The 19,171-nt window shown below is 42.4% G+C and overlaps 2 protein-coding genes across 7 annotated transcripts; one reads left to right on the top strand and one right to left on the bottom strand.

The window, feature by feature from the left end:
* Window positions 1-2,243: 2,243 nt before the first annotated feature.
* Window positions 2,244-10,077, top strand: LOC310755859 (uncharacterized protein C11orf16 homolog; the record flags this gene model as incomplete). 2 transcript variants are annotated; one of them, XM_083599231.1, is made up of 5 exons in its annotated part: window positions 2,244-2,759; window positions 3,075-3,237; window positions 5,663-5,888; window positions 6,460-7,128; window positions 7,609-10,077. In XM_083599231.1, 5 exons carry the CDS (start codon window positions 2,593-2,595, stop codon window positions 7,818-7,820), a joined length of 1,437 nt encoding a protein of 478 aa, XP_083455357.1. In that variant the 3' UTR covers window positions 7,821-10,077. The 2 variants fall into 2 exon arrangements, with proteins under 2 accessions (XP_083455357.1, XP_083455358.1); XM_083599232.1 differs by having other exon boundaries at window positions 2,593-2,759; window positions 3,117-3,237.
* Window positions 6,277-18,715, bottom strand: AKIP1 (A-kinase interacting protein 1). Of its 5 annotated transcripts, XM_083600240.1 has the most exons (8): window positions 18,062-18,458; window positions 16,549-16,700; window positions 13,867-13,908; window positions 12,429-12,512; window positions 10,956-11,069; window positions 10,318-10,413; window positions 8,674-8,827; window positions 6,277-7,055 (listed from the first exon to the last, which is right to left on the bottom strand). In XM_083600240.1, exons 2-7 carry the CDS (start codon window positions 16,684-16,686, stop codon window positions 8,699-8,701), a joined length of 603 nt encoding a protein of 200 aa, XP_083456366.1. In that variant the 5' UTR covers window positions 16,687-16,700; window positions 18,062-18,458; the 3' UTR covers window positions 6,277-7,055; window positions 8,674-8,698. The 5 variants fall into 5 exon arrangements, with proteins under 5 accessions (XP_083456366.1, XP_083456367.1, XP_083456368.1 ...); XM_083600241.1 differs by lacking the exons at window positions 6,277-7,055; window positions 18,062-18,458 and adding an exon at window positions 18,504-18,712 and having other exon boundaries at window positions 8,444-8,827; window positions 16,549-16,696; XM_083600242.1 differs by lacking the exon at window positions 6,277-7,055 and having other exon boundaries at window positions 8,444-8,827; window positions 16,549-16,696; window positions 18,062-18,457.
* Between the last annotated feature and the right edge of the window lie 456 nt (window positions 18,716-19,171).

The following is a 19,171-nucleotide window of genomic DNA, read 5'->3' as shown; positions in this document are numbered from 1 at the left end:
CTTGCTGGTTTAGTTGGTAGATGGCTTCAATTTACTTGGTAGATTTGGGTATATATTTGGTGCTATTTGTTTTACTGTAATAGAGAAGCATTAAAAATAATATTTATTTCCAATGGATGGTAACTTAGTAAGTTCTACTGAATTCAATAGAACAGGTATGTGTGCATAAGATAGCAGCCTTACACTTGAATAAACAAATTGTTTATTGTTGTAAGTTGTTTTAAATAGTTCTTAATGTGTTTTACCGCTGCTTTGCACCTTGTGACCTTAGGATGAAGGGCAGGTAATAAAGAAATAAGAAAAAAACTACCTCACACTTCCTTCAGTATGTACAAAGATTATATGCTATAACTTTTGGAATATGCTAATTGATTTACATGTAATATACTGTAATCAATTAATAGCAAGAAAGCAGGTGTAAATTTTATTTATTTGGTTGACAGGCCTAGTTAGAATAAAATAGAAGTGAGGCACAGATAATATAGGTCTTGATTATGCTTGAATTAGCATGTCAGCAGTATACAGTTTCCAGATGATTTGATGTCTTAATGATTGCACAGTTGCTACATATTTTCTCAAGGGAGTCCTTCTGTTAGAGGTGAGCCCTGTCTCCCAGCCCTCAAACCTCTTTTGTTTTTGTTTTTCCTCCTGGGAAATGCTAAAACAGTTAACCAACAAAATAATAAGCACATGATGAGCACTCTGAAAAACACCCATCTCCTTTTTAATGCTGACACCCATAATCAAGTCAGATTGTATCAATCTCTGAAGTGCTACAAAATCTTTTTGCCAGCGTGCCTGATAAATGCCTGGCATTTACTGTCACGTTGCAAATCTTACCTTGACAGCCGCAGAGTAAGTTCTCTCTTCACATGCCATTTCTCTGTATGATCATTCCCTTGTTGCAAGAAGGCAGTGATTATGAAGCACAAGAGAACGCAGAACAGATCAAAATATTTTCCCACCATAATTTTGCATGACTTAAATGGAACGACTTTTTCTAAACCTATTTCAACTATGGAAGCATTACCTGAGGTGTTTTCTGAATCATGAGGTACTTTGGGAGTACAACCTATATAACCTATTCCTATGTTTCTGGTTAGGTTATGGAGTGCACAAAGGGAAGCAGGGCGAATGTTTCTCTTGGCTATAACCTGTATTTGATTGCCTTATTAATAGATTTGATTTGTCTAATTCCCATACCAACCTCTAATGTGATATGCAGAGATGTGGGAAGTGTTTCTGGAAAAACAGGCACATTGCAACTGACGACGGCAAACTGACCATGCAGGTTGCAAAATCCTACCTACACCAATAACCGAGTTGTCCCACCAGCAATGTAGATGGTTGAGGATCATCTTGAGTAGAACCCCTGTGTTAGGTGGCTAACCCCCATTCTGGAGACCTGATCTGGCTCCCAAGCAAATCTTCCTCCCTCTGCCCAACTCCACTGATTTTGGCAACAGCAGCAAAAAGGATACATAGTGCTGTTCTGGACAAAAAGATTTAAACTTCTCCACCAAGCTCAGAGAATTTATTTACAAACAGAGACCTATGCAAAAACGCACAACCATTGTTGTTGTTGTTTGGTCCAACCTGTGTGGACCAACTGTACTTACTACTTACTGTACTTACTACTTACTACTTCCATGCTACATTGGTGTTTTTTCTGTATTACATAAAAAGTTGCTGTATTTCACCAAAAATTCACAATACAAACCTATGCATGTCTATTCAGAAGCAAGCACCCCTGGGATATATTGCCATGTGAGCGTGTCTACAATTGCAGCTTTATTTATACTGAAGTAGTGGGTATTTTCCACACATTTTCTTGCACTTGAACTGAATTAATAATCACATAGAGATTTATTATTATTAATAATAATAATTATTGAATTCATATACCGCCCTATACCCAGAGGTCTCAGGGAGGTTCACAGAATAAAAACCAAAAAGTCTACCAGTAGACTTTCATCTACCTTCTTCCCTTCTTCTCCCTTGCGATTCCAGGAATTGCACATTCAAACATAATCTTAAATGCTGTATTTAGCAGGGAATCCTAAAACCTTAAAAAAGAGCACAGGATTGCAACTGACAAACAGTGGCATTGTTCTGCGGGATGGTGGCTAGGAAATGGAGATGGGGCTTTTTAAAAAGTAAGACCATACAAATATAGACACCAAATGGGGATTATCAAGTTATCGTTGTTGATGCTGCTGCTGTTATTTTGGACAGTGCTGCTAGTTCTATAGCGATGTCAGTTTTGCTCATCACCTTCAAATCCCGAGCAGAACTCAGCCGTTCCTCACAATTGTGCTTTTGTAAAAAGTTGGTCCAGATAAAGAATTTAATTCCTTACCAGTAGTTAGTACTTTCAAATCTATTCCCATTCAATGTAAGACGTTAGGGCCTGATTCATAACTGTCGCAGATGACATTCAGGAGAACTCGCCCAAGCTATGAGCTTGAGCAGTGGCCGCAATTACTGTTATGTCATGGTGACATGTTTTCCTCCTTCAGAATACTTAACGTGCCTTATGGGGTGGTTGCTTTTTTCCCTTTTCTTTTTCGGTAGTGAAATACTTCGAAAGGAATGGATGGCTGCACCTGGTTCTCTTTGCCGTACCACAGTCATTGCTGTGCAATGCTAGCATCAGCTAAACCTGTGCATAGCAGCTTCACAGCTAATCCCAGTTCCACCTGCACTGGTGCCATTTCAGCACATCCTGCCTGTGTTGTTAGACCGCTCATCACAACAAGGTAATAACAAGTGTGCATGGGGGTGGGCAGACTAAAGTTGAAGAGTTCAAAAAAAGAGCTGCATTTTGAAATGCCAGCTCTCATACGCAAATTCCATTCCAGTGTTCAGTTATAGATGTTGCATTGTAGATACATCTCTGGATTTTTCAAGTGGGGTGAGGGGTATTGTTGATGCCAAAACAGGGGTACGGAAGAATAATACTCCTGAGGTAAAACTTTTGCATCTGCATCAAGGTTCTAGCTGTTGTAGATGAAGTAGCTTTCCTTGTCATGTGTAGATAAAACAAGCATTAACACTTTCTCTGTTATTTGAAGGTGTTTACATTTCGGCCACTGCCTCCATTTTCCTCCTCTTAGAACATGTGAGGCAGTAAAAAACTTGGAGAGATCCTTGGACACTGTTGGCATTCCTGTTTTGGCAAGAAGAGAAACTGATGGTTATTATTATCCTGGCACAATAATAAAAGCTATTATAGAGGCAAGTTGCTATATGATTTTTTTCTGGCATGTGTAGATGGGACATTAATAATTCACCCCAGAATCTTTATGGATTCTGCTAAAGGCATCAGATTCTGGGCAAGGGATGTATGTCAATCACAACTGCTGCATTCAACAGAAGTTGGTGTCTGCCTAATTTTGATGGAGAAAAAAACTCTTTAATATTAGTGGCATCCTTCCCTCCTTTTACCTGCTGAATAATTGGGAATTCTGATGGATCATGAGGACCACTCTCTAGCCATTTATTGCACAGAGTTGCTACAATCTGTATTTGAAAATTGTGTCACATTACCACCAAGCTTTCAGCCCCATTTGACAACCACTTTCCCATATTTTCAGAAATTTCTAGATTTCATTTGACTTGTCTGAGGTCCATCTTGCATGAGACCTACTGCTGCCAAGGTCACAACTACACCATACATTTACAGTACATGCTGTTCCCCTCAAAGAATCCTGGGAAATGTAGTTTACCCCTCACAATTTACAATTCCCAGCATCCTTAACAAACTACCAGTGCCAAAATTCTTAGTTTAGGCAAAGCTATGTGGTTGAAATGTGTGGTGTGGCTGTGACCCAAGTCTCTGTCCAACTTATTGGCACAGGTTATCTTGTATGTGTGTGTGTGTGTGTGTGTGTGTGTGTGTTTAACCTTCCTGCCAAGTGTATCTGGAGATTTATGCTGTTTGGGGACAATATCCCATCCGTTGTTATGAGTAAACGGATGGACATTATACTTGCTGGAAATGTCTTAGCGTGTTAATATATATAAACTTGACACTTTTTGTCCTCTGTACACAGGAAAAACAACCTTCAATTCATTAGCTGTTAGCACTTGAAACTTAAAAAAAAAATGTTGTGCTGTTTTTGAAGTGTAAGAAAAAGGCAAGGCTGTTTATCAAAGTTTCTGGAAGACTGACAAATTTGAAATGCCTGGTATTCAGCATGTAGTGGGAGTGACTGGCAATAATATATTTTTGTTTTGTAGTGTTTGATTCCTTTCATTACACAACATGGTGGCCACTTATGCATTGCTTAAAAAAAGAGGATTTTTTAATTAAAAGGACAAAATGTGATTAGCATAAAAATTCCATATGCTTATTTATGCAGATGAGGAAATACTGGGAAGAATTCAACATTGTACTATGTTGATAATACTAACAGGACAAGCTTGCCAGACAGAACAATCCCCCTCTCCTCCCTCCTCATGCTATTCTAGGGGTGCTCTCTAACACCCCCCCGAGTCAATTTGGGGAGCACAGGCAGAACACAGGTGAAAGAGATGAGGGAAAGCCCCATTGTACAAATCTAAGTCACTGTGCAGGCTTCCACTGATGGGACTCATTAACTGAATGCCATCAGACGAATGTAACGTAAAAATAAATTCCATATATCTCACCGTAGTGGGGGAAACTGCGACCTATGGGCCAGCTCAGTCTTTGGTCCAGGTCCTATCTGTTGATGGCCAACTTCAAGGCTCCAGTTCTTCCTTCTAATGGTTCTTTAATCTTTAAACCAAACTTAGACCAAAGGACACATTTAAGTAGAGGCTGCCTGTCCTTTGATAAGTCCTTCAATTAGAGGACTGCTTTCTGTAACATAGGAAATGCGGCCAACCCAACACACACAGATGTGCCTACTGCATGGGCGTAGCCAGGATTTTTGTTAGGGTGGAGAACCTCAGTTAGCTATGTATTTTTACTGATTATGGGGGGGGGAGCTGCCCCTCCCTGTACCCCCTTGGCTACGCCCATAGCCTACTGTAATGCTCCTCTCTGGAAATTAATAGGGGAGCCATTGTAGGCAGATAAACCCCACATCCATTTTGCAATTCCTAAAGTTGTTACCAACGGTTGGAACACAGGAAGCTGCCTTATACCAGATTAGACTATTGTTCATTTAGCCCAATACTCTTTACTCTTGGCTGGCAGTAGCTGCCTAAGGTCTCATTCAGATATCTTCCATACCATCTATTAGCTAATTCTTTTAAACTGGATTTCTGCCTGTAAAGTGCATCCTCTTCCACTGAGCTATATCTGTTTAGCATTTTATTATGAACTTGCCCTTTGAGAATAGTTTTTCCAGGCATGCCAGCTGAACAGCGGCATGTTTTCTACTTTAAGTTAACAGCAAAAGGTGTGGTTTTTTTGGTATAGAATTATTTTCTACAGCTTTAAATTGTTTTTCTTGTTATCTTGCCACCCTGATCAACTTTTTAAAAACCATGCATGAAAAGACACAAGCTTAACATTTTCCTCCAACATCAAAAACTTTGTACTAACATGGCCAGCATCCTGCATTTCCTCCCCTTTATTTCTTAAGCTATCATAGATGTGACTGCTGATTATTTCATGACTACAGCTTGTTAAGTTTTTCATTTTAATTCCCCATCTTGTTTCTGGCACCAGGGTGAGAAAAGAACCTTTCTTGTACAGTTTGCCAAGTCATTTGGACTGAGTGAGGACACAACATGCGTGCAAGAAACAGCCAGCAGTGACATGTTTGAGTGTGTGAATGGAATGAGGCATTCCATACTGCCAGGTGATAAAGTGCTGGCACCCTGGGAGCCACAGCAAAAAAGATATGGCCCTGGCACTACCATCCAAGGCATGGAAACCAGGGATCCCTTGAGAGGTAAAACCCAGTTTGTTTATTTTTTAACATGAGCCAGTAGCTGAACTAGCTTTTTGTGTGTATATGTATAATATAGCCCTGAACATAGGAAGTGCAGTATGCTCCTGTGGTTTTCATTTACTCTTCGTATTTCATTTACTATTAAATTATGCATATGGTGGAAAAATACTGCTTATGTCAAAGCTCTGGTGAATATTTTTTTAAAAAACCCTCAAACAGGTATTTAATTATCATGCATACTTTCTAGACTGGAATATAAAGACCACCCTTTTGTGGCTACATAATCAGATTGATTAAAACTGACAAACTATTCTTAATCAGATTGATTTAAACTGGCAAACTATTATTAGCATTAGCTGTGCTCCTTTGGGAAGAAGGGCAGAATCGATTTTTTTAAATATAGATATTTTATTTAGACAATTAAGCATTTATATACATGTAAAAGATCACATACGGAAACATACAATAAAAACACCACAGCCCCAGTCCCTTCCTTAAAATTAGGATAGAAATTTAATAAATTGAGGAGAGTGACGGCTTTCCCCAGTTTATATTTTTCTCTTCAAAACAGGGAAAGAAGATGAAGAAATTATAGTCAGCTTCTGGAATGGCAAGAAAGCCAAAGTCCCATTGGGTGTAGCCCTGTGGATTTCCCCAGTGCAGTGGGAGAGGATTGTGGAGATGATCCGGATGCCCCTTACCAGCAGGAAAGCATCTGAAGGGCAACTCCAAAGACCCGGTCACTACAGTGGCTCACGTAGGGCTATAACAGGCTCCATGCATGGATGCGCTGTAGGTGGCCTCTGCCGGCTCCAGAGGCCATGTTGCTCTTTCATCTCCCCTTGCTCCAGGTGCTTTCAACACACATGCTCATTCCTTGGACATCCACAGTACGCTTTCTGCTGCTGCCCTAAATACAGTGGCTGCTGGTGGCCACCCTCTTTAACCGAACCATCCCAGAGAAATGTTGAAGAAGAGTTCAGCAGTAAACCATTACTGGCAGTGGAAGGGCCTTCAAAGGAAGAACCAGCCACTCTTGTGTCCAGCTCTTCTTCTTCTTCTTCATGCTCCTCCAGTTCCAGAAGTGGTACAGAAACAGGTTTGACCAAGACCACAATGGTAGATCATGCAGTGAACACGGATTCTAGTCTTTTTGAAAAGCCCAAGCTGCAAGAAATCAGGAGACCTTGTTGGAAATACTGGAAGAGAAGCCATCCCAACTCTCGTCATAACAGCCACGGTACACAATATTTACTTTGAATGAGCTTTAAAGTGGAAGGTAGAAGAGTGCCAAAAACTACCTGGCATTATCATACTGGTTGAGGTGAACAGCTATACTGAGACTGATTTTTCTGCTAATGGTATCACAGATACTAACATACTTGGGGATTTCTGGTTTGTTAACTGTGTGTGTGTGTGTGTGTGTGTGTGTGTGTGTGTAGATGAAAAGCACTTGAGGGGTTTTTTATTTTTACAATCAAGTGGTGTATAAATTTTATGAAATAATTTGCATGAAGTAGTAATATATATCGAGTCAAATCGTGAGCCATACCCCCCCACAGTTGTCTCCAATTGCCTTAACAGAAGAGAGGGATGTTGAAATAATAAATCATGAGGGGGGGAAACCCCCAAAACACTCGGTTCCCTATTTCATACCTTGTTTGATTATTTTGTCTTCATCTAACTACTCACAAATTAAGTGTTATACTATCATGTATAGGAACCAATTATACTTTGGACAGCACCTGCAGAAAGGAAAGATCTGAAACCAAAGCAGTTCCTTATATGGATCCGTCCCCAACTGCACTGATCAACCACAGTGCCATGTTTGAAACTACTGAACAGTTTCCTCGAAGGCAACTTACTGTGAAGGAAGTCTTGGGTCACAAAGATGTCAAACCATCCTCAGGAGGAGAGCAAGGAACACAGTAAAAAAGAAAAGAAAAAACCACCCTCCACTGAAAGCATATGCTTGTTTTTTATTCTACTTTTTTGTGGGTCCACAAGAATATATTAAGATATTTAGGATAATGATGTTGGATCATTAGCATCTAATAAATTATATATATGGTAATTTCCCCAGCAAATTAACAAGTGTTCTCTTGTTTCAACACTGGATGGGCCCTAGGGGAGATCAGTGCATCTAACCACAGTACAACAGAAAATTCAAATATATTTTGAAGTAACTGTTTTTGGACTTTCGGGACCAGCCAGGTTAACAAAAAGGGAAGTTGTTGTTGTTGTTTAGTCGTGTCCAACTCTTTGTGACCCCATGGACCAGGGCACACCAGGCACTCCTGCCTTCCACTGCCTCCCGCAGTTTGGTCAAACTCATGTTTTCCAGATGAATAAATATGCTCTGTTAGCAGCAATGCATTTTAGTCTAGGATTCGACCACCAATATCTGTGACTGACTAAATGGTGCACTCTGCGGTTACCTGGAACTACGTAACTAAGTAAGACTCCCCTTTCTATTCTGTTGTTTTCATTTCAATAGCCTCTGCCATTACATTAGCAGTTCCTTCGGAAAGGCAAATAACAAAGAATTTAAAGTCTTTTCAAAAACATTTGCACTTTTAAATTTATTGTTTACAAGGCATTGCATAGTATAAAAGTGAAAATACACATGATTCAAGTTAGGGCAAATGTGAACAAAGTTTCACACTATAATATACAGACAGCATAAAACCTGAGATCATATTTAATTATATAGGGTAAATAGCCTGAGAAAAAATTATTTAAAAAGTGACACTTGAAAGACACCAAAATCTATTTCATTTGTTACCTTGATGAAACAGAAAGACTATCGGTCATAAATCAAAGGTCAAATTTACACTTTCTCCTGACCGAACGTCTACCAGATGTGTTTGTTTGACTGTGTTGTCATACGAAGAGGCAGAGACTGTGTAGGTGCCAGGAGAAACTTCAATGTAGATATCCTGAATATAAAATATACATGTCAAGATTTTTCAAATCAAAACCCCATTCATGTTCTTATGCTAAATAGCTCCAACTACTAAAATAAATGTTTAACTATTTGGACAAAAAATCTCTCATCAAATTTTCTTAACCACAGCATATGAACGCAAAGATGCAAAACTCAACTTGTCCTAGAAGACAACTGACAAGACCAAGAACGCTGGTGGTGAGAGAGGAAGAGAGCGGCTGCTCTGAGATGCTTAGACAACATTTGGCACCCTTGCCCTTGTGGTAACACAAAGGGATGCCATCCTCTTGGCTGACTGGTGAAGTGGGTTGCTCAATGAAGTGTTGTCACTTTAGGTGAGAGCTATGGGTGAGGCTGAATGTGAAAAGACACCTCTGGGTGAGAGCCAGGGGTATCTGGAGAGCAGCTGTCCAGGTGAGAGCATGACTGGTGGTTGGAGGGAGAGGCTCCCAAGAGTAAGTCAGGTGAATTGTATGGTTGGGTGGGTGGGGTATTTGGTGTCTGGATAACTATAAGGACATCCTCCTCTTGTAAGATGTGCTGCTGGTGGTGTGAGATTTATATTTTTACATACTGCATAACCAGAGGGTGACTTATTGATTGGTTGTGTTTGGAAGTTTCCAAGGCACTTTGTGGACAAAATTGCCCACCTTCAAGACTTAGGACACCACAGTAACATGTCTGAGTGATGTGCCTGACATACCATCTAGTCAGCTTTTGTGGATCAGCTTGAGAATGTGGGCTAAAGTAAAGTTCAGCTGGCCAAGTGCCCCCTTGACCTTTGTCCATCATTGCTTCCTTTGAGATAGCCAGGGGTGTGTGTGTGTGTAGAGGTGAATCCAGGATGTGATAAATGTAGGGCTACCATGCCCTAAACAATTTTGGTCCAGACACAAAACCTTCTCCCATAAAGACCTGCATGGTTGCTATGATCTAATAAAGTCTTCCTGGTTGTGCCACAGCCTGCTGAGGTCCATCCTGCAGCAAAAAGGGGGAGGGCCTTTTCTGTTATGGTGCCGACCCTTTGGAACAGGATCCTCCCTACTGTACTTGGGTTTCCAGAACCTGCAAAAAATACATATGTTCTCCCAGACCTTTGCAGCTCATTAATACCAGATTGCTGTGTTTGTCCCGTAAGACTCCTGTGGCTATTGCTCTAAACAACTAAACAACCACCACCTTTTTTTAAATGTAAGACAATATAAAGAAGTTTTAAATAAATAAAATTTTAAAATGAAATTACTGTAGCTAACAAAGAATTCTGATTATTTATGTTCAGGAGCATGTCGGCTGATGGAGCTGGGAGGGGAAGTCACCATGGAGTGTGTTTGTGGTTTCCTCTATGTAAAAACCAATAGCATTTATTTCATTCCAGAAGCACTATGCATTCTAATTCATCGAACAACTGAATGCCTGTGCACCCTGCACAGATAAAAACAAAACCCACAAAAACCTTAAAATGTTAAGTGAACTTATACTTGCTTTTATTTTATGTTCAGCATTCTCTGCTGGAATTAAAGCAGCTGTATCTGTATCAGGACAACCAGGTTCTTCCACTATTGGGACATTTTTACTTTCCTAGAGAGAGCAGATATAGTTTATGGAATCTCAAGCTGGATGTGACCAAGTTCAGCCTATCCACCAGCCTCAAGCAAACAGAACTAATCCAAATCAGCACAAAGCAAGTATCAAGAAGGCGCCTGTAGCAGCTTTAGAGGCATATTTGGGGGTGCAGGGGGGCAGACTGGGGACGGCACTTACTGCGGGGCCTGCAGAGTGCCCGAGCCTCTCCTGGGAAGGATAATTCTGGAAGGATAGGATAATACAGTAGGAAGATGTCCACAGGAGGAGATGTCCATACTGATAACAAAATGCCCCTTAAGGCAATGTTGGAAAATTCTTCCAAATAAATTACAAATTTATATGTCATTTAGAAGATTAGCAGAGGCTTGGTTGAAGTGGCATCAAGAGACTCCTTTGAGTAAGTTGAACCTTGGACAACATATCTTTGCTTAAAATGGGGATGGCTAACCTGTGGCCCTCAAGCTGTAATTTGGGGGTTGGGGGCTGCAGTTTAGCCATTCCTAGCTTAAATGGAGAATTATGTTCAGTACACTCACCTCATTTTCAAATGCCTTTAGCAAGTTTGCAGATGACTCCCTGCTGTGGTATCTGAATATATGTGCAACTTCGTACTCTTTGAATTGAAATGGTGGTACGCAACAGTAATAGTTCTGGAATAGAGTTGAAGAAGAAAATATTAATTACTAAACCAAGAAGTATGTGTGGTGCTAAAATAACGAAATGTCTTAATGTGGGCCTGCCCCATGAAGATGTGAGTAACAATTTCCTCGTCTCTGCTGCCACCAGAAGGACAAATGTGAAAGGACTTTGTCAGACAAATGCCTGTATTTGGTACTGTAAATCAGGGGTTAGGAACCTGTGGCCTTCCAGATGTTGCTGGACTACAACTGCCACCATCCTTGACTATTGGCCATGCTGGCCAGGACTGATGGGAGTTGGAGTCCAAAAACATCCAAAGGGTCACAGCTTTCCCATCTCTGCTATAAATAAGTTGACCAACTCCTCCTCCCGCATTCTGCTCCATGTGGTTGGATCCCTTTCCTGACAATGGGAAATTGGGATGTCTCTTGATTCATATTTGGCCCATGCTGATCGCTGCCCTCAGAGCAAGCGCTTGGAAGTGTTGGGGTAATTAAATCAGTGTAGAAATTGGTACTGCAAAGTCAGAAGAAGCCCGCATCCCCAAGAAATGTCAAAATGAAAGCCCTGCCAATAACCCCACAAATGTTACTAGCCTGCAAAGAAACTTAACAGTTTCTCCATGGAGGCAGGAAATCCCAGAAATGCAGGCTTCAGCTCTCAGCAGGATAGTAAGAAAAAGCTTGCCTCTTCTGTCAAGCTGGCCAGTGCGGGGGCAGATTGCTCCATTCCTCTTCCGCTAGCCCACTGTGGTCCCATGCCGACTAGGGAGAAAGTGTCTTTCCTCTTTCTACAGCTATCACAGTAGCTATACAGGCTATCAAAGGAGGAACAGGCTGATCTTGCATGGACTTTCTAGCTGCAAGAGCCTTGTTAAATACAAGGCTGAAATATAATATGCCTGAATGTTGGCTCTTTCGTGTTAGACATGATAAATGATTCATGGGAGGGGGAAAATCCTGAACATTTCCACCCTGTCAAAGGGATCTCTGAGGAAGCTGACAAAGATACTCATGGAACAGAATCCAGACTTGCTTGATGGCGATTTGGTGTTCCTTCAGCCCATTGAGTTTTGATAATTCAACACAGTATAAACTGGTATTTCCTAAAATGCAGTTGCAATATAGCCTTAATGTGGTTTGCTGGTAGAACTCATGCTTTGCACGCACAAGGTGTCAGATTCAATATCCGGGCCTGGAGAGACCCCTGCCTAAATCCCTGGAAAGCCAGCCAGTGGGTGAAGACAGTACTGAGCTACATCGACCAATGGTATGTAAGGCAGCTTCCTATGTCCCTAATAGTTGTCACTCAAGCTTCTGTACTTGACTCCCAGGACAGCAGTCATTGCTTCCATCTCAAGAACCATTTACCTCGCATTCTGCTGAGATGTGGCCCATGTGTTCAGCAACAGAAGCAAAAGCAGCAGCAAGACATGCATCTTCATCCTCGCCTTCCTGTTTCCATGAAATAAAATGTCCTGTCACTATGAAAACAATGGGAAATATACAGCCCAAAAAGGCAACAAAGTGGTTGTGTTTGCATGTCATTTTTTATACTGAAATCTCCATATTAAATTATAGTTTACTGTGATAGGAACAAGTCATAGCAAGCCTCAGGCTTGAGTTCCCCCCTCCATTATCCTCCACCACTGTAGAAGGAAAACTTTCGCTTTGGTTTTCATTAACTACAGTTTAGTGTTCTATATATGCTGTTGGATCTACTTGCGAGTCTATTCACACATACACATGAGCCTGTATCTTACACATATATTCACAGAGGCACAGCATTGGAGATCTTTAATCTAGAGAAAATTGCCCACCACAATGGTGACAATTTAGAAATACTGCCTTGCTTACTTGGAAAAATGATCGAGAACCAACAAATATTGTCAAAATGAATATGAAATGTTTTCTTTTCACGAAATGGTTGGCAGTGAGTTAAATGATTTTGCAGCTTGGAAGTATCAATACAATAGAGAAATGTAGAATAGCAAGATGGCTAGTTGTTAAAAAAAACAGTTACAGGCTACCAAAAGCTGCCTGATCTATAAATTTATACAGTGGTACCTCAGGTTACACACGCTTCAGGTTACAGACTCCGCTAACCCAGAAATAGTGCTTCAGGTTAAGAACTTTGCTTCAGGATGAGAACAGAAATCGTGCTCCGACAGCGCGGCGGCAGCAGGAGGCCCCATTAGCTAAAGTGGTGCTTCAGGTTAAAAACAGTTTCAGGTTAAGAATGGAGCTCCGGAACGAATTAAGTACTTAACCCAAGGTACCACTTTATTGGTATTACTAAGCTAGGTGAAGATGGGAGGAGAAGAATTCGCCTTGCATGGATCAGGTACTAAAAAACCAGCTGAGTTGCAGTGGAATCCTAAACCCTCAAAGGGAAAAGCTGAAATGCAAAAGACTGGGTGTTGGTTAATGCAAGTATTAGCAGACGGCAAGATTAAGGAAATGAGAAAACTAGGGATTGGAAAGAGAAGACACTAATAATCACTTCTCATGAGGAAGGGAGAGTGAACAGAAGTGATTTCTAAAGTTTCACCATGACTTGTGGTGGCATGGCTGTAACTGAACCCAAGGTTCTTTGTAGTGTAATCAATTCATTTGGGTGGTGAGCCCTTTATAAGCAGAAGATGAAAACTTGCATGTTTTCCTCTATCCTCTGAAAGAACACTGTTGGCTCAGGATGTGATGGGGTGACTGAAGGCAAGCAAGCCTTCCTAGGGAGTGCTGATTCCAACCTTAGCTTCCTTAGATTCTAGTTAACAAAGTTTCAAAAACAGAAAAAGGCATTCCTTACATGATATGTAGCATTGGCTGTTGCTTTCCACGATGCTCCTGACTAATCCAAAGAAAATAAACACAGATGAGAGGCAGGTAAACGGGGAGAAAAGGGAAGGGAAAGGTCAAACTATGGCCCCTGAAGGCATCCAAGTATTACAGCAGGCATGAAACACAGGGTTTGTGGACATATTTTGGATCTGTAAGATGTCCAGTTATAGGAAACAGGTTTTCTGGCATTAGCTCTAACACAATGGGCAATTGCTTTAATAACAGTTCTGGACAGAAGGAACATTTTGTTGTTTAGTCGTGTCCGACTCTTTGTGACCCCATGTAAGGAACATTAGATGCTAGTTAACAGAATCACTACTAAACATATCAATATGTTTCCCTAAATGTTGGTCATGAGAGGTCTCTGGCTAATCAGAACTCACATGGAGTATCCCTCATGAGGGAAGACAGTGGCACTTTCCCAGGAAATGCATATTTAGACTTAATCCAATTACTGGTGGGAGATGATGGAAAATCCCTCAGGGCCAAAAAGGAGCATATGCTTACATTAGATACAGCAAGAAACTAGTTAGGCTTGCAACTATGTCATCATCAAAATGACTGTTCCTTCCTATGCACAGCTGCTACTATAGGAAGATCTCCTGTTTAAACCAATGCTTCTGTCTCTGTTACTTTGCAATGGCAACACGCTCATTGCTCAGAGCAAAACCAAAATAGAGACAGGGTTCCAGGCCATATGCTGAGTTTCAACTGATCTGAGCTAAACCTTAAACTGTGGTTATTTTAACTATATTTTCTTGAAACAAACAGGCTTCATAGGGTCTGAAGCCACATAAGGCATGTGTCTGCTCAGTGCCTGGATGGGTGACTACTTGGAAAACACATGAATGCTTTGGGTTCCATGGATCATAGAATCATAGAATAGAATCATAGAATCATAGAGTTGGAAGAGACCACAAGGGCCATCGAGTCCAACCCCCTGCCAAGCAGGAAACACCATCAGAGCACTCCTGACATATGGTTGTCAAGCCTCTGCTTAAAGACCTCCAAAGAAGGAGACTCCACCACACTCCTTGGCAGCAAATTCCACTGTCGAACAGCTCTTACTGTCAGGAAGTTCTTCCTAATGTTTAGGTGGAATCTTCTTTCTTGTAGTTTCCATGAAGAGATGAAGAGAGGCAGGATATATCTCTACGAAAACAAACTGTGGTTTAAGACAAACCAGTTAAGCTTAACCACAGGTTGTCAGAGTTCTGATAACATGATGAACCACAGTTGCTCATGGACAGTAGCAAAAGATTCTGAACTACTCCTTGCAGCTCTTTATCCAATATCTGAGGATTATTATAAGCTATTATCAAGTGCTTCCTGCAGCTATCCAATCAAAGAAACAGGATATTGAGAGTTGTGGCAGAATTCTATTCCCTTACCCTAAGAGTTATGGAAGAATTCTGTTCTTTTGCTCACCCACCCTGCCTTGACTTCATGCACATCAAGGGTTTTGATGAGACACTACAAATCCTCTAAAGGGGTAGAATGACATTTTTACATTTTAGTTTTACGGAGAGATTTTCATTTCAGTTCCATTTCTGGTATTGAAAAAAATCTTCTTAGTTTCTGAAGTAAAGAGAACATTTGAGTGGTTTCTTTTGGATTATTGCTGCTTCAGAAAAGATTTCAGTCTTGTACAGTTTGCTGTGGACTGAGTATGTGTCATTTTAACAAATGAAACAACAACAACTGTTTGCCTCCCATTTGGTTTTACCTGACATTTTCTGTCTTATTCAGAGTCCCACGTTTAACAAATGGCAGGCAAAAATAACTTGCTTGATGATTCAAGAAAGAAAATGTGGGCAAAAAGGTAACAGGTAAAGGAAAACACAGATGGCACATGAAATAATATTTTACATACCTACATGCAGGGCAAACCTTTGAGAAAAGGCAGTATCTACAGTGACAATTATATTTAGCAATCTTTGTAATGAGCCAAGTAGCACCCCCTGTTCAGTTAGTTATACAAGCAATCTTGTAAGATACACAACAGAAGCAGACACGGCCTTATCATCTGGAACCAGAATAGCCAGCTGTTGCTGGACTCCAACTCCATCAGCCCCAGGCAGCAAGGCCAATGGTTGGGAATAATGGGAACAATGGGAACCCCAAAGAATCATTAGATGACACCAGAGTCGGACCAGCTATTAGGCAGGGTGAGGTCGCTGCCTCAGGTGGCAAAGCCCCCCAAGCAAGCCCATCAGCGCCGATTTCAGGCAAGATCACATCCACTTTGGGCGAGTCCTCACCCAAAATCTTGCAGAGCATGCAAGAGCTCACTCAAAATCAGCATGATCTTGCCTGAAATGGGCTATAATGGCTGTGGTGCTTCTTTGCCAGCAGATGGAACAGGGTGTGCAGTAGCAGTTATGGCGTCATCGTCAGTGGCAAGGTGGCACTTCCCATTTTGCCCCAAGTGGCAAAATTGGATGCACCGCCCCTGAGTAACTTTGTCTAATCTCTTTGTTGGTGCATCTAGAGTGAAACCGAGCTCTTAACCATAGTGGGCCAGAAGTACGCAGAGGACATTCAGCTCTGTTTAGGTATTATTACAACTTACTCACAATGGAACAGCAGCTTCTCGGTAGCATTAAAAGGTTCAGGTATGGAAGCAGCTGCCTTTGGTTACAGCACTTACCTGAAAAGCCCTCCTTTCAAATGTCGCAGGCAATGGCCAGTTCAACTTCCGTGTTCTTGCCCGCTCCAGAACTTCCTGGGCCAGTGTTGCTGTGCGCTGCATGCGATAGCGGTTCAAGCTTATTTCTTGGGACTCCATTTCTTGTGTCCTGACTTTAAAAATATATATATAGCCCAATGAATTTGTTCAGGCAGTCACAAACACGCTAACCAAAAAGACAGAGGGAGGAGATCAATAACTACATTTCCTAGCCATCTCCCCAAAGATTCAGGTTCTTTTTTCATTACCCAAAAGCTGCCCTGCCCATTTACTGAAGCCCACAACCCTGCAGCCCCTCTGCGTTGGGAGGGGGGACATAGGCTGGCATTTTAATGCCAAGAAGATCATATGGAGGCTTCAAATTGCTTCCATGCATGAGGAGCCCCACTCCCACACCAAATACCCATCTGAAAGCAGCTGCTCATGCTGCTTACCATTCCCCCTCACCTCTCCTTTGCCTGTTAAGCAAGCCGGCAGCAGTGATGAGGAGGAGGAGGAGGGGAGCTAGTGGCAATGACCTGGTTCAGATGCAATGCTAAGTGCTGGTTTAGCATTATATGAAGGAGTCTTGGGCAAGCATGGTCTCCCTTCCTCTGCCCTCCCCTGGTGCAGCTGTGGGATGATTTCTGTTTTTAATTCACCATTGTTTACTGTTACATCCAGTGCCTAAACTGCAGCTAGCTTTAACTATACTTTAGGAAAAGAAGACTTCACAAGCCAACATAATTAAGACAAACAACACTTTGTCTGGGTTCAGACAGAACATTACGATCTTGCCCTCACAACCATGCCCAAGGAAGATCGGGGAGAGCTGTTACGTCCAAGGCTTGTTCACATAACATTAAGCCATGGTGTTATGCCTTGTGCAATGCAGTCAGTGGCATTATGTCACCACACTATGTGTGGCCCTGCAAGCCAATGAGGGGAAGGAGGAGAAGAGAAGGTAACACATATCACACAAATGATATCATGCTATACAGGGCAAGTAGAGGTGACTATATCTTAGCTTAATAAGTCAATATATAAGTAAACCTCTTGCCTCCCCCCACTTGCCCCCTTCATAGGATGAGCATTCAGACTGGGAAACTATACCGTTCAATTTCAAAACAAGCCTGGGCATTAAATAAGTTGATTTAATATCCTGGATTGTTTCAACGCTAGGACTTACAGGGTGCTTCCAGAAGGGGGCTAAATACTGTAGAAGAGATATTGGCAACAGGTTCGTTTTTCTTTTTTAGAAAAACTTGTCAGATTTTTACCAGAAATGGTACACTTAGGTTCAATTGGGGAGGGGTAAGAATACAAACCGGCCTTTTGATGAAATCACCACCTGGATGCTGCAAGAAAAAGAAAAAAAGCGCTTCCGTGCACAAACAGCACCACTCCCACCCAAAGCACATCTCTGGAAGCACCTAGTTTCCCTATTTGGACCAAAAAAAGAGGGCACGTGTGGCTTTTGGATTTGATTACTCACCCTACAAAAGAAAAAGGAATAGTCTCGTTCTTATCTCAGCTTATTAAGCGAAGGCATGATAAATAATCCAAAGCGGGCAACATTACATACAGTGGCGCACCCTGCAAAGCGCGAGCACAAATAAAGCAATGCTCGTGCTTCCCTCTTGTGCCGCGGGAAGAGGAGCGACTTTATTTGCTTGAGCGCTCTTTCCACTTATAGACCGCTCCGTGACCCAAAAGACCTCGAAGCGGCTTAAGCGATTAACACCCTCCGCCAGCTACGGCTCTCATCACCCCCAGCTGGGTTGGCGGGAGTTGGTTGTCCAGCACACGCGGAGGGCACCAGGTTGGGGGAAGGCGCGGTTCATCAGACCCTCCCGAGGGAAGCCTTCCTCTCCCGCGCGCGCGCTCCACTCAGAAGGCGCACATGCTCCCTCTACCGGCAGGCTGGGAGAACTCACCGTCAGCCGTACTTCCTGGGGGAACTCTGCAATGAGCGGCGATAACTGAGCCGATCCTCCCGCGCGAAGCCCCCGCTTCCCTTTTAAAGCGTCAGCGGCCAAAGGAGCAGCCGGTGACGTCACCGAGCTGCCAGCCGTTCTCCTTTTCTACGAGCTTCTAACGGCGGCTAGCGGGTGTCCCTGTTTAGCGGGCGGCGCCGCGTCACAAAGGGCGTGCGTGACGACCCGCCTTCTTCCTCCCGGAAGGTGACCTCCGTAAAGCGGCGGTTCTGCTGCCGCTGGCTCGGTGGAACCCGGCGGGACTTGCTTCTGAGTAAACACGCGTGGGGCGGCGGTCGTGTGCACGCGCCATTCAGAAGCGTGTCACGAGTCAGCGAAAAGGCTGGAAAAGAGCCTTTGCACGCGTACCGGGGAGCAAGCCCCGTTGGCTTTCACTGGACTTGCTTCTGAGTAAACGTGCAAATAGCTCTGCTGCCTTGAGCCCAATGGGCACCGAGAAAGGATCCACTTGTTACATTCTATATGTGGCAGTGCTTCCTGGGTGTGCTGCAGAGCAACTGGTTTCTGTTTAGGTCACATCCACACCACGGACGCTTGAGAACTGTAGGATGCTGGGATTTGTAGCTCTGTTACAAGTCTACAGTTCCCAGGGTTATTTGCAAGAAGAC

This window comes from Podarcis filfolensis (assembly GCF_964270895.1).
Source record: "Podarcis filfolensis genome assembly, chromosome: 1".
In the NCBI taxonomy this organism is placed as follows: Eukaryota; Metazoa; Chordata; class Lepidosauria; order Squamata; family Lacertidae; genus Podarcis; species Podarcis filfolensis.
This window is presented reverse-complemented; position numbering and strand designations above follow the sequence as displayed.